The 13,226-nt window shown below is 42.7% G+C and overlaps 1 protein-coding gene across 1 annotated transcript in view; it reads right to left on the bottom strand.

Annotated features, from left to right (window-relative positions):
• The window catches only part of LOC117157576 (protein Fe65 homolog), a 113,929-nt gene that overhangs the window by 5,545 nt on the left and 95,158 nt on the right, over nucleotides 1-13,226 (bottom strand). Inside the window, exons 4-13 of the mRNA XM_033335710.2 lie at nucleotides 4,080-4,232; nucleotides 2,010-2,239; nucleotides 1,744-1,862; nucleotides 1,550-1,662; nucleotides 1,241-1,439; nucleotides 1,028-1,155; nucleotides 920-925; nucleotides 592-842; nucleotides 319-521; nucleotides 76-252 (exon numbers count right to left, since the gene is read on the bottom strand). Coding sequence (XP_033191601.1) covers nucleotides 76-252; nucleotides 319-521; nucleotides 592-842; nucleotides 920-925; nucleotides 1,028-1,155; nucleotides 1,241-1,439; nucleotides 1,550-1,662; nucleotides 1,744-1,862; nucleotides 2,010-2,239; nucleotides 4,080-4,232 — 1,579 coding nt within the window. The remainder of the gene's footprint in view (nucleotides 1-75; nucleotides 253-318; nucleotides 522-591; nucleotides 843-919; nucleotides 926-1,027; nucleotides 1,156-1,240; nucleotides 1,440-1,549; nucleotides 1,663-1,743; nucleotides 1,863-2,009; nucleotides 2,240-4,079; nucleotides 4,233-13,226) is intronic.

The raw sequence follows: 13,226 nt of genomic DNA, 5'->3' as shown, positions 1-13,226 counted from the left end.
CTGTATAATTGAGCACAGAATGTAAATCGAATGAGTCTAGAAAAATACACGGAATCGTTTTAACAAATTAATCACCTTGCAAGCAGCTTCGATAGTTTTGCATAGGGCTCCGCTGCTAGGCTCGCAATTGAAGACGTGTGCGATGAAAAGATCTTGCGCGGTGTGCATTATAAAGGCGCACTGTTTCACGTTGCGACCGATGCCGAGGAACGACAAATAACGTACTCTGCACTCGGTGATGAGTTTCTCTTCCTGAAATATGTACCACTATTTCTGTCTGCCCTCCTTAAAAGTATTATTACTCATCGATCCACTTACGTTCGGTGTAAGGATGGAAATCATACTGGGTGCAACTGCTACGTTCACGTTTCGCCACTGGTTGATCGGTGTGTTAGTTACAATGTGATCTATCGCGTCATTCAGAACCTCCATTCCAGTTGCTTGAGAAACCTGCATGGATCCGAGATATTGTGCTCGCAACACTTTCTTTGGCTCCTCCATCGGTGTTGGAAACGATTGTGCTGAAAACAGGTCAATGTTTCATCTAGTTCTCGCCTGAAACAAAATCCTCAAACTTTGGAAATTACTTACTGACTAGTGCTTGTCCGTTTCTATGGAAGCGTCTATGCTCTGTGGGTAGATTAGTCGGTCTTGTGGCCAAACTTGTTCGTCCATTGATGTCGACTGGTTTCGCGAGATTTTGGTGTTGCGACCGCTCGATCATGATCTTCTTGCAAATATCGCGCAGCGTGTTCGCGATCGTGCGCGCCGGGATATCGCAACGGAACACATGGCACATGTGCTTCCGGGTCGATCTGTCTCTTGCCACGTAAGCAAAGTCTCTGAAAGATAAATGACGCGTCGACAGGTTAACAGATTGTGAAAGAATTTAAATGTCATCGTTTGGAATGCGTCTTACCTTTCACTGTGCGAGGATCAGTCAGATGGAACAGCCATGAAACGTGAATCATAAATGCATTATAAAGATGGTTAAAACTTCTTCGGGTATCCATCGAGATTTACTTACCGGCAGTGATCTCTGCCAACACCCCACACCCTAACCGTGTGAATTGGCTGTGTGTTGAGAACGGTAAGATTCTCTGGGTCTATCAGTTTCAGCGCTCCTTCGTCCAGATCCATAAACAGATCTTTGCCCTGGTAACATTTAAAATCAAAATATTTTAGTAGCTACGTTATTTTCGTTGCAACATAAAAAATCAAATTCGCAATTGACACTAACATCACCCCATCGCCCAACCACATCGAGGAGATCGTTTCTACCCAGCGACAAGTCTACGATACACTTGTTGACAGCCTTGCTGCTTCTTTCAGGCGTCAGGTCCTCTTCGGCGATTTCTGTCCATCCAAGAGAGCGTACGGCGAATCTGATAGGTTTGTCCCTGCCCTCGGAGTCCGCACGTGCGGGATAGCTCCTTCGTCTGAAAGGTGAACAGACAGAGAAAGAGAGTGAGAGAGAGTGTGTGTGTTTTTATGAAGCGAACCATTATATCGAAGAAAAACTGACAAACAAGTATCGATGATATCTTACTTGAGAGCTAGCTCCACTTTTCTCTTGTTTTCTAATTCCTGATCCAGGGCTGAGCTCGTGTTACTGCGGGTGACGGTGTTCACCATGCCGCTCAGAGTGTGAAAATTATTTATCTGTTATCGATAACATCAAATCATAAAAGTATTCTTTCCAAATTTCTATTTATTAAAAGTACTTTTTAAATCTCTACTCACGCTGTCGTTGTCTTTGATAAGACTTCTGCGCGACTCCCTCTTGGAATGTGGCGGCGCCTCTGGAGGCTCTCTCTGTATATTTCCACTTTTAACGTGCCAATAATACGGTCCATTCTCGTCTGGAAGAAAATTGAATCGTTCGTCGAATCGATCCGAATAGACGTTTCGCGTTTTTCGTTCGTCTCGATGTAGAGAAGTTTACAACAAGCCATCTATCGGTAATGTATTCATTCGCTACATATTCGTAGCTCAGATCCGATACTCACCCTCGTGTTTCTGCCATCCGGGTGGCAGATTCTCATCTTTATCCTCGGAATCGGTGGTATCCACCTCCGCCGGCTTCTCCTGGGTATTGTTCTGCACAGTGGTATTGTTCTTTTGATCCTTGGGTTGCCTCCGCTTCACAGGAACCGCGTACAGCTCGCTGTTCAATCCACCCTCCACGTGTGGAACGCCTCCCATTTCTGTCGTTTCGTTATCCGCCTTCTCGCAATAACTGTAATATCCCACGGCTCAAGATTATCACATTGTACGAGCATACCCTACGATATTCTCTGTGCGATTCTAACCACTCACTTTACCACGAGAATTTACTCTGATAGATATAGTAGACTTTACGAAAGCAAAAAGACCGCAGCCTCGAAGCAACGATGCTAATTTCAACGTTCTACTTTGACGTCGTTCTCGCCAAGGTTACATTATCGCGTACGCGTACATGTACTGATCGTTCGCAAGCAGACAACGATTTCTCAGATTTATAATTCGACGTTAAGCGGAGGAAGCTTCGCGCGCCACGTACAGATGGATGGTTCTCGTTAACATTTTACTTATCGTCGTTCGCATTACGATCAATCGCATTACGGATCACGTAATTGACCAATGGACAGTGGCTGGTAGAGTTTCATCGATCGCGCGATTAGCATTCGACAGTGACGAATCGCGATCGCGTCGATGATTGCACGCGTCATCGGACCTACTTACTGGGAATAGCGCGCAACTTGTGATTAACGTACCAGGTGAGAATAGAAATTACCACGAGCACCGAGTGAAACGAGAAACCGGCGATGAACTAAATCGATCGATCTTCACGGACACTTCGTTCACGTTGGAATTTCTTTTCTTGGTGTTTCGCGACGATCCGCTACTTTCACAATGGTGATAAACGCACGATCTACGAGATGCATAAACGGTACGGATGGACGAAGAGAGTGCTACATTAAAAACATGGTAAAAGCGGTGCAGCGACAGTGAAACGTTCGTAGACGTGAATCTATATTGAATAGGAGTTGATTTTATTCCGCTGTGCGGAACACTGCCGCTCAGTGGAATAAAATCCATTCTTCAGGTCGTAGGTACTGATGCGGCATTCAGACGCCCACTTTCTAGTGGATAAAGGCGCGGTCGAAAGATCGACGCGTACCCGGGGAAAACTTGGTTTTACTTTCTAATGCGAGCACCGTGAAGAGTCTGGTATGTCTGGCGGGCAGAATTTTTACTGTATTCCACGTTTTCAACGGAACTGACGCGTTTTTTCCTTGGGGAAAAGTGCGATCTTCCATCGAGCGCGTTTCCTTGCGTGTTTGACTAATCGGAAAGAATATCTCCTTCTTTCCTTCCTGTTCTTTTTTTCTTGTCGTTCACCACAAGCCAAACTTTGATCACAATTTCTCATGTATCTTACGTCTAAATGCTTACATCCTTTTTGTCAAACTTAATGTTTGAAAAAATGGGTGGCGTAGTCGACCGAGAGATACGAAGAGGAGTTACCTCGAATACTCGATTGATCACGCGTCCCACGTTTCGAACCTGCGCGGTGTACCTAGCATGCAATGCTGAACGCGTCCACAGCCAACAAACTTCACAATACTGCAAAGTATACAGGGTGTTGGATGGAGGGGAAGGTTGGTACAAGGATAAGCAACAACAACTCGGGCTCGAGTTTCCTACGGAGCAGCGAGGAGCATTGCCGCCTACAAAAGCTCGCGATTACAGGTGAAAATCGCATCGGGTCAGCCATTGAATTATATATATATACATACATACATACATACATATATATATATATATAATATAAATATACTGGAACAAGTATCCAGACACGACGCTAGCGGTTATTTGTTTAAGAATATAATAATAAACGAAATCGTGTGTAGCAGCGGGGCAGCCAGCAAATAGTATAGTAACAACAACAACAATAACAACAATAATATAATATGTATACGTATATGAACATCCAACAAACAGAAGACTGTGAAGCAACAACTTTGTTCGATTAAGAAATAGTGCAGCGATTTAATAAGGTTTCTGGGTACGACGAGTGGCTCTATCGTACGTACTTTCTCGAATCCGATAGATTCGCAGCGTCGACCGTGTCCGCGGATGCTGACTGAACGGGAGGCAGAATCGAGGAAGACGACGACGAAGATCGAGGATTTCCGTTGAGGGTGTCGTCGACCAGAGCAGACTCCGCAACACCCTCGCTGCGGTACCTGAATCAGCACGTCGTCGTGCGCATTACTTAAGGGATCGATCGTCGTTGGACCATGTTTCGTTTTCTCTATCATTTTCGCTACCATTTTCTCTGTCGTTCTATTTTTTATCGACGATAGAATCGCGTTGAAATAGGTCGAGTGTACGGAGTAAATACGGTTCTATCGCGTTTCATGATAAACAAGAGTAGGTTTCTTGCAGGGAAGTTTTTTGATGCCATTCGGCGACCGAAATTGTATGAAATCGAGCGTATTTGGTTTCTGGTTGATGCATACATTGTACGCGATGGTCGCATTATCATATCGATGCGATTATTACAAAGTCATGAACCTGGGTTCGTTATGACGAGAATGGATAACTGTCCACTGACAGTACTTTGCATAATTAAACTTCGATTTAGTAGCATTTGCCGGCCGTGTGGTATTTATACAAGCGAATTTTCCCGCCGATATTTTTGACCAGTCGAATCGAGCGTTGATACGCGTTGCAAATAGATTTTGTTCAGAACCTACTTCTCGTTTTATAAATACGCGTTACAGATGTTTTTTTATTTTCCCGTGGTGAAAATATCACGAATGACGTCAGTTTCAGCGAACGTAGTTTACCACGTTGGTAATACAAAAATTCAATTTTCATTGGAATTTCAAAAGGGAATAATAGAATTTTCGTTACGAGAATTTATTGGAAATTGACGTCGTTTCCTGAAAACTGTACTACAATCTCGTCTACCCTTATTTTCTCCTACAAAAACTCCATTCGAATTCTTTCCTGCATTTCAAAATTTCGCAATTTTTCAAGAAATCTAGCCATAAAGTTCAAACATATTTTTCACTACTTTTTTCCTTCTTTCACAAAATCACATTCGCCCACGCGACATATCAAACGAAACGATCGCCACCTACTCGATCGAATAATTAAATACGCCTACAGGCGTCGTTACAATTCAGAGGTAACTGTTCCGTCTATTTATTCTGGGAGCTTCAAAGTCAAAAACTCGACTACGAGCCGAGCTACCGGCGAAAATAGTATCAACGGTTATAAATTTTCCAATGAGCGAGTACAACGGCTTAAAGACGAGCTCGATTAACCGTCGCGTCGTGATTTGTGCGCGCCGTACTGGCTGGAAATTACCGCGGCTGCAAGGAAGTGCCATTTTAATTAACGATTGGGGAACGGAGCCAGGCACCGACGTGGTTAGTACAGGGTCGCTAACCATGTCGAAGTAATTAGGGGATTAGCCGAGCGGTTTGCTGACTAACGTCGTTCGTCTCTCCGGAGCGTCGTTTGGCCTAGTCTTCGTCGTCTCCTTCGATCTCGAACCGGTCAACTTTTAATTTCCGACCGCCACTGGGATTTGAATTTTCTAGCAAATATAAAGCATAAGGAGTAGGGTTTTGATATACCGTGTACGTGCCTGTCTAAGTGTCCTAAATATCGTCGATATTGACGTTCGAGATACAACAAGCAGCTGTCCCAATATTTCTTAATCATTTCTAGTCTTTTCACGATTCGTTAATGTTCGCGTTCTCAATGATTTTTGCAATATCCATTTTTTACTTTTAGTTAACCGAATCTACGAACAGACTTTGACGGCATCTATTCTGGAAATCATTTATTATTTCCATTGTAAGATATTCGTGGAACGTTACAACGACACCTTATCGTCGAATAATTACTAATATCTATTTTCCACAGGACACATCTCGAAATAGATTCCTTTACGAGAGAAATACGTTTCGTTAAGCCACGAATAGACTTTGACGTCTACCTTTCGAATGATTTATCGCGTTCGTAAGCTCATAAGTACAGCTAGCTGGAACTTTCTTTTTAAACGATTTCTTTCCCATCATCCCACCGATGCATTTTCTTCTTGCAGCTATGACACCCTCCGAAGGTTCTGTAATATCTTGCAGCAGTAGCAAGCGCGATCTTCAATACCGTGTTCCTGCCTTCTCATATAGATCACGGTTATCCATCACTATGGTAAGAAAAGCGGAGTCTCCGGATCTTTGAAATGTCTCGACGTTGATGCACATTTTCTTGCTAAGGTGACCAAAACCGAGGGCCAATCTACCGATCTTTCACATTCATAATCCATTACTTGGACAAGTTTCACTGTAACGAATCGTCCGATGGAAAAATATTTGTCTTCCGAAGTAAAGCTCTCGGACGATATCTCGCTGATGATAGGATTCTTCGACAGCAATAACAGTTCTTATCAGAAGCCAATAGGTTATTAATTCATCGTGTATCAAGATGCGAAGGCAAAAGGACGGATAGATTATTCGAGGGAATCCCGATCCCTTTTGACAGTCAGAAACTCGATCCTTTATCCGGACCGGATGACCCGACCATGAATGACACTTATCCCTCTGCTCCCTCGACTTGGACCATATTTTAAGTTGACGGGGACTTGTCAGGGTCTTCGTCGGTCCGATATTAAATTTTCTCAATTGTACACCTTCGCGTCATATATTCCTGTGACTGGCTATCGAGCTTTAATAAACGCGACAGAGATTTCGGTAGACGCAACTGGTAACCGTTAATTACAGTTTCCAACGAACATGTTGTAATTTTTTGTATATGTCGTTAATTAGCTCTCTAAACACACCCCTTTGACCGGTTCGAAATATCGAAACAAAACCAGAGAACGCGGCGCGTTTCATGCTGCTGTAGTTGATATTTGCACAATGTACGTACATTATTTATAGAGGGTATCTCGACGCGTTCCAGGAATGTAATTAAAATTGAAAGCCACAGGGAAAAGATACGACGAGTCGGGTATTTCGTATTTTTTGACGCCACAGAAAAAATTACAATTGGCAAGTAAAAAGAGGTATTTTAGTACGAAATTGTCGAAAAAGAGAATAATATCACAAAAGAGAATTCTAATATCAGTTTAATCTGATTAATACCAGGCTGCATATAATTAACGTTCTTACTACTTTTCGAATGCTCCAGAGGGTGACAAAGACACGTATCCAATTACAAAATCAAATGAGAAGCTAGTCTTCGTACGAGAGCAACATTAAATTCCATCTTGTCAATTAATCAGATACGAATTACCAAAATCGTCTGTTTATTAAATCTGATCGTAGGGTTCTCATGAAACTTTCAAATAAAAATCATTACAGTTACAATATTTGGTACGTCGTTCGCTTTTTCGCAAAATTTCATGGATTTTTTATCCGTTGTAAACGCAATCAGACAGGTTGTCCTTCTTTTCAACTATATCGTATTTAACGCACACTCCTTTAACGACTAAATAACATTCAAATCAGAAAATCAGTAAAAATTATACTCGTTACGTTTCCTGCCTGTAGTTTCCACTTATGATTCCCCTTGAAAAGTAATGTCTCCGTTCTCGTACAAAAACGCATTAACACACTGCGATCGTTAGTTTCCCTTTGAATCATGCGCCATGCGAAACAAACCCCTTTCCTTGTTCAAGTGCGATCGCAATCACGTGTTTTCGTTTAGAACTTTCGCATAGAAAGACGTCTTTTATGTAGACTGTACAGTGCATATAGCTTCGAACGCTTAAAGTAGAAGGAGACAAGAAACAGAGAGATGGAAAGTAGAGAACGAAGAGAGTGCATTGTTGGGAAAACAGAGAGGACCAAGAACTATCTGTACTTGGAATGGAGAAGGAAGGCGCGAGGTTTCGCGCGAACGACTGTCCGCAGCTTAATAACACCGTTTTAAGCAAGTATGTGGGTTAGCAAAGGTACGGCCAGAAGCTTGGAAATTCGCCAGAAGTTACGGGGAGGAAGGCAATGTACATAAATGCGGTCGGAGCGCGGATGGCGATCGATTAAGCCGAATACCTTTGCGGGAATTCTCTATCGATCGTCGTCGATGCGACAACTTTCGCGGCGGCCAATTGTCCGTTTGTGTACCGATCGCAGCTGGCTAACGCGAAACGAGCGATTCTCGCGCCATTTGCTAACGAACCTACGCTCCTTCGCTTTGACTTTACGGTCGAATGTTTTAGACTACGTTTCGACAACCGATCCATTTCCCGACGAACTAACGTTTTCACGATTCACGCGTTCCACGATTCCACGCAAGCAGGTACATTACGTGTACATAGAAATCGATGTGTGCTTAAGCATATTTTATACATTTATAGATACGCGCGAGTGAAGCACACACGACAATGAGCATTATTTGGTCGCTGCTAATTGACGTGGGCGTACGATTAGGAATATTTGTACATTTACGTATATGCACGAGCGAAACACACACGACGATGAGCATTATTTCGTCGCTATGTGCCGTTTCCACGAGTCGAATCCGCGTTTAATACTATGACGACTAGTTAGAGACATTCCTCTAAATGTATAAGGGAACTGTACAAAATTTAGCTATGGCCATTATACGCTAATAGTTGACACTCGCACGAGGCCAATAGCGTCAGTGGTCATTAACGTGACGATTCCGTAGCGCCACTGGTCAGCACAGTGTTAATACGCGCACGATGTGAAATTCAGGCGATAGCGATAATTGGTATTTATCTTTCGGAAGAGATAAATATTCGCAAACGTATTCTCCGTTCAATTAAATTATACCTGGTGTTTGATAATAATTTGACAAACGTATGCCGCGTCAGATAAAAATATAGAGAACATTCTTTTTTTATATGTAATTAAATCAGAAAGCGAAGCGTAAAAATAGATTTTAAGAGAACGTTGATTATCCATGCACCCAAAATTTTATTCTTTTTCCTTATTTTCACTGATACGTTCTTCGGACCAATGTTAGATCGACGATAATGTAATCTTGACGTGCCACCGATCATTCGTGAAATTAATAAAATCGTTCGAGTAAAACCACTAGGAGCGATATGAAGCGAAAAACAATATTTTACAGCGTAATTACTGTGCGATAAAATAACTAACTGAAAATCGCTAGTGTGGAATAGCTTCGATACTGCCTTCATGCTACAAGAAAAAGAGAGAACCGCTCATTTGCATCTCTTACTACGTAGAACAATGTTGCGCCGCAAGTCGTTCGCGACTTCCGAGCAAGCAGTGTTTCGCGCGTTTAGATTCCGTTTCCCGGGTCTCTTATTACGTTCTCTCGAGACGTGCCTGGCGGAATGTAAGTCACAGAGGCTCGTAGCTTACGGTCCAAGGGCCACCGAGAATATTGTACAACGTACCAGCGTCAATATTTAGTTTCTTTTCTTCGTACAAGGGAATTCTCGTAGTATTTTCACTGTAATTTCTGGGCTGGGCTGTTTCGCAAGTACCAAAGTCGAAACAGCCAAAGTTGATATTACGAATGATGAATTTAATACTTCTTTAATCGAAACGGCGTCTACTAGCGTGTGTAGCGACGAAAGTTACTTCGTGCCTTTTTTCGTAAGAATAAATACGTCGATAAGCGCTATTCTCATACAACAGTGAAGGCAGAGTACATAAAATTTCGTTATTAGTTTACAAATTAGATCTCTTGCTAGAAGAGTGACACGATTGAAAAAAATTAAAAAATAAGAAAAAAGATTTGACACAGAAATTTTGAAACGCATAATTATTAATTTCTCACTTTCCCCCTTTTACAATTTAGTTAATATTACTTTGATTTTCAGGATCTCTAATAAAATGTTATATATTCATATTCTTTACGATTACAAAAAGGGGCAAATTGTGACATCTCTTGATAAATACCCTAACGTAATTGAATAATTATGACATTCCTATCCAAGTAAAATCTTAAAATCGAAGATTTCTTAGATATACCGTCCTCATATCAAAATAACGATATTGAAAGCAAACGACCTCGAGCAAATCCCCATCTCTTCTAAATCTACTCTAATAACCCTAATTATATATCTTTTGAATTACGTCTACTCTACGTAAAATAATATCACCACAGAGAAGCGCGGGTATTATCGAGTATTAATCCAATTACATTACTAAATTCCTGGTCGACCTGTATCGCGAGATTTCCATCTCATTCAAGTTACCTTTGGCGCCATAGTCGAGACTCGATCCCCTAATGGTACCCTTCCAATCAAAGCGTGAATCGAATCACGTTTGGCAACCGGTTTCATGATCGATTAGCCGTTCTGTTTGCTCTGCTCGTGATTACCTTCAGACACATGAACGATCAGAGAAACCAGCGAACAGACTGCTAACCTAACGTAGAATCGTGTCGTTATCCAAGAGATCTAAACTCGAGCGAAGATAGAAATAGGAGAGAGCGTAGGAAATCTTAATATAAACCGTGGCTGGTGGTTAGCTTCACGACCTTAGGAGCAAGAACCAGAGCCGGCACAGACGGCAACGACGAGAAATCATAGACGACTACGTAATATGGCCGATCACGGTAACTGAAATCAGCTGTCGGCGGCTCGTAATTGTAAACCCACCCTATATATGGACACACGGTGTTGCCGTAACTTTCAGTGAGTTGTAATTAAACCCAATTAGGTCGTAAGGTGAGCAACTTCTGACGCACCTGGCTGAACCGTAAATTACACCGGCAAGTTCTCTATCCGCCGCGACCATGATTACGGTATACGCAACTTTGCAATTTCTGGCCGGAACACCGATGTCCGGATATCGGTGGAAATTAGACAGTCCGTTTGGCGCGAGGCTCTCGGCTGAAAAGCCGATCGACGGAATCGGATTCTAGTTCTTTCGCGTAATCGTGACTCGACTGGTAATCGCTGGATTTTCTGTTCCCTGCGGACCGTTTGAATCGCAGTTAACAGACACTCGGCGTAATGGACTTGGCGAGACCAGGTATTTGTCTATTATTTAAATAGCAAGATCGTAAAGAATTTGCGGTCTCTGGTGGAAAAACCATTGGTTTAGAACGATCGTGACCGAGGTTGCGATCAGTTACAGGTCGACCTTGTAATTTTATTCGCTGAAGGGTGGAAAGATTTCGAATTACGATTAACACGTCCAATGTTGCGTTGCTTTCGTGCAATTTTTATCTCAAGTGTTAGATTATCACGCGTGTCACTGCCGGTATATTTACAATTAATGGGAGGGATGTAGCGACAAGTCACGTACGAAGGGATGAATGCGACTGATTTAACTGCATCTGGTAGTATACGCGTTCTACTTGCACGCACTTCGCTTTAGAAATGAATTTCTATCGTTGTTAGCAGTTTAGCGATCTCGTAAAATTGAAATTTCCAGAACGTAAGTTGCGAATGAATTATAACTAGACTGCGAAACTTTGTGCAAATTCATATTTTTCTAGACACATATAAATATCTCTTTCACCCTGTGAATATTCTAACGAGCGCTTCTCATATTTCGTCTATTTTTGTATATTACGCGTATATTGGACATACGAATTAAGTTTTCTACAACTAAACGACCATCCGCAGTCTAATTACGATTCTTTTCTCTCACGAAGAAACATATATCGTAGGCTAAAAGCATCGGATCAGTTTCCCAACTATACTATCGAATCTCTTCTGCGAACTCCGTTACCAATTCGAAATTAATATCGCGATAGATTTTCGACTAAAAACTATTCCCAAGTAGAAGACTTCCTATATTTCCCCATTTGTTAAAAATACGTACTTAAGTTCCACAAAAAACGAAACGATTTCGAACTGCCAGCCTGTTTAGAAATACCAGTATCGAACAAAGATTTCATCACCGATGATCCACGCAACCGCGAAACAATGGTACTCCGACGACGCGAGTGACGTATTTCGAACTTCCAAAAGAACTGTTCTAGCGCTTCATCAATTTCGCGATTCCCCGCCACGAGCAACGAGCGGTTTAATTACCATTCTCAATCAATCACAAGCCGATTCAAAATTCACGGATCTGGGCAATCTGAGTCGTTGCACGAGCGAGGGGAACAGGCCATCAATTTTCTCGAGCAAGAGACGCCAAATAGAATTACTTACACGGCGGACCATTAATCGGATGCGAGGCCGCGTAATCTGTTAGGCGTTCGGCGTGACACTCGCAGGTAGGAAAGAAGCACTGGGTACAGGGAGTTGCGTGTGTGCGTGTGTGTGTCTGTGTGTGTGTGTGTGAGAGAGAGAAGGGTGACGAACGACGGCTGCCAGGGTGAAATGAAAACGAACGATATAAGAAGAAAGAATCGTACACGAGCGAAACACCGCGTACGTGGGCGTTCGTACGAAGTACAGCGGAGTCGGGGGGTGCTCCTCTAGCTCGATCAATACACACTACCAGCAACCCCTCTGCGTCCCACGCCGTCCCTCGTCCATTTCGTTCACCCCTGACACCCTATCCTCCCTATTCCATTTCGAACAACCCCTACTATCGTCGGTTTAGATGCTCGAGACCGCTGTCGTTTAGCTCTACAAGTCTTATCGCGCGAGCGCCTTCTCGCTTTTTTCGCGCCACTCGCGAGAGGAAAAACCGATTAGCGTGCACGCGTTTTTTTTTTCCTGGCTTTTCACGGCACAGATCGTTCAACCGGGCTTTGTTATCGCGTTCGCGGGTTGCCGTACTTCATCGGGGTTAGACGAGCTGTTTTGATTTCGTTTTAGAATCACGAGGGTGGAATTCCGATCGGGATCGCTCGACCGGGAACGCGGCGGAATGTTTGGTCTCGATTTCAGTTTAGGCAGATTGTTGAAAATGTTTGATAGAGTTGGGAGAGTCTTTCGACACTGGATGAGGGTAAATGAGAGTTAGGTATCGATTATATCGACGGAGAGTAAAACACTGTGATCGTGACGCGTAATTGATGTTGAGCCGTTCCACGTTAAGTGTTGCGGCATCTGGCCGCCTTGTATCCGTTGGAAAGCTCCAACAAATTTTGCTTTATTCGATGTAGTTTACGTTAGAAAGCGTACGATTGATCGCAGAGTATTCGAACGCTCGTAGAAACCTTTTATAAATATATCGCGTATCTTTGCGTGAAACATTAAAAAATTTCATCGATATTACGTCGAGGTTCGATCATATCGCCAAATAAGACAAGTTCTTCTAACACAAAAGTTTTCTATGGTAAATATTCAAATACCTTCGTACGTGTGT

This window comes from Bombus vancouverensis, chromosome 6 (assembly GCF_051014615.1).
Source record: "Bombus vancouverensis nearcticus chromosome 6, iyBomVanc1_principal, whole genome shotgun sequence".
Classification (NCBI taxonomy): Eukaryota; Metazoa; Arthropoda; class Insecta; order Hymenoptera; family Apidae; genus Bombus; species Bombus vancouverensis.
The sequence above is the reverse complement of the archived record's forward strand: the minus strand, read 5'-3'. Positions and strand labels throughout refer to the sequence as shown.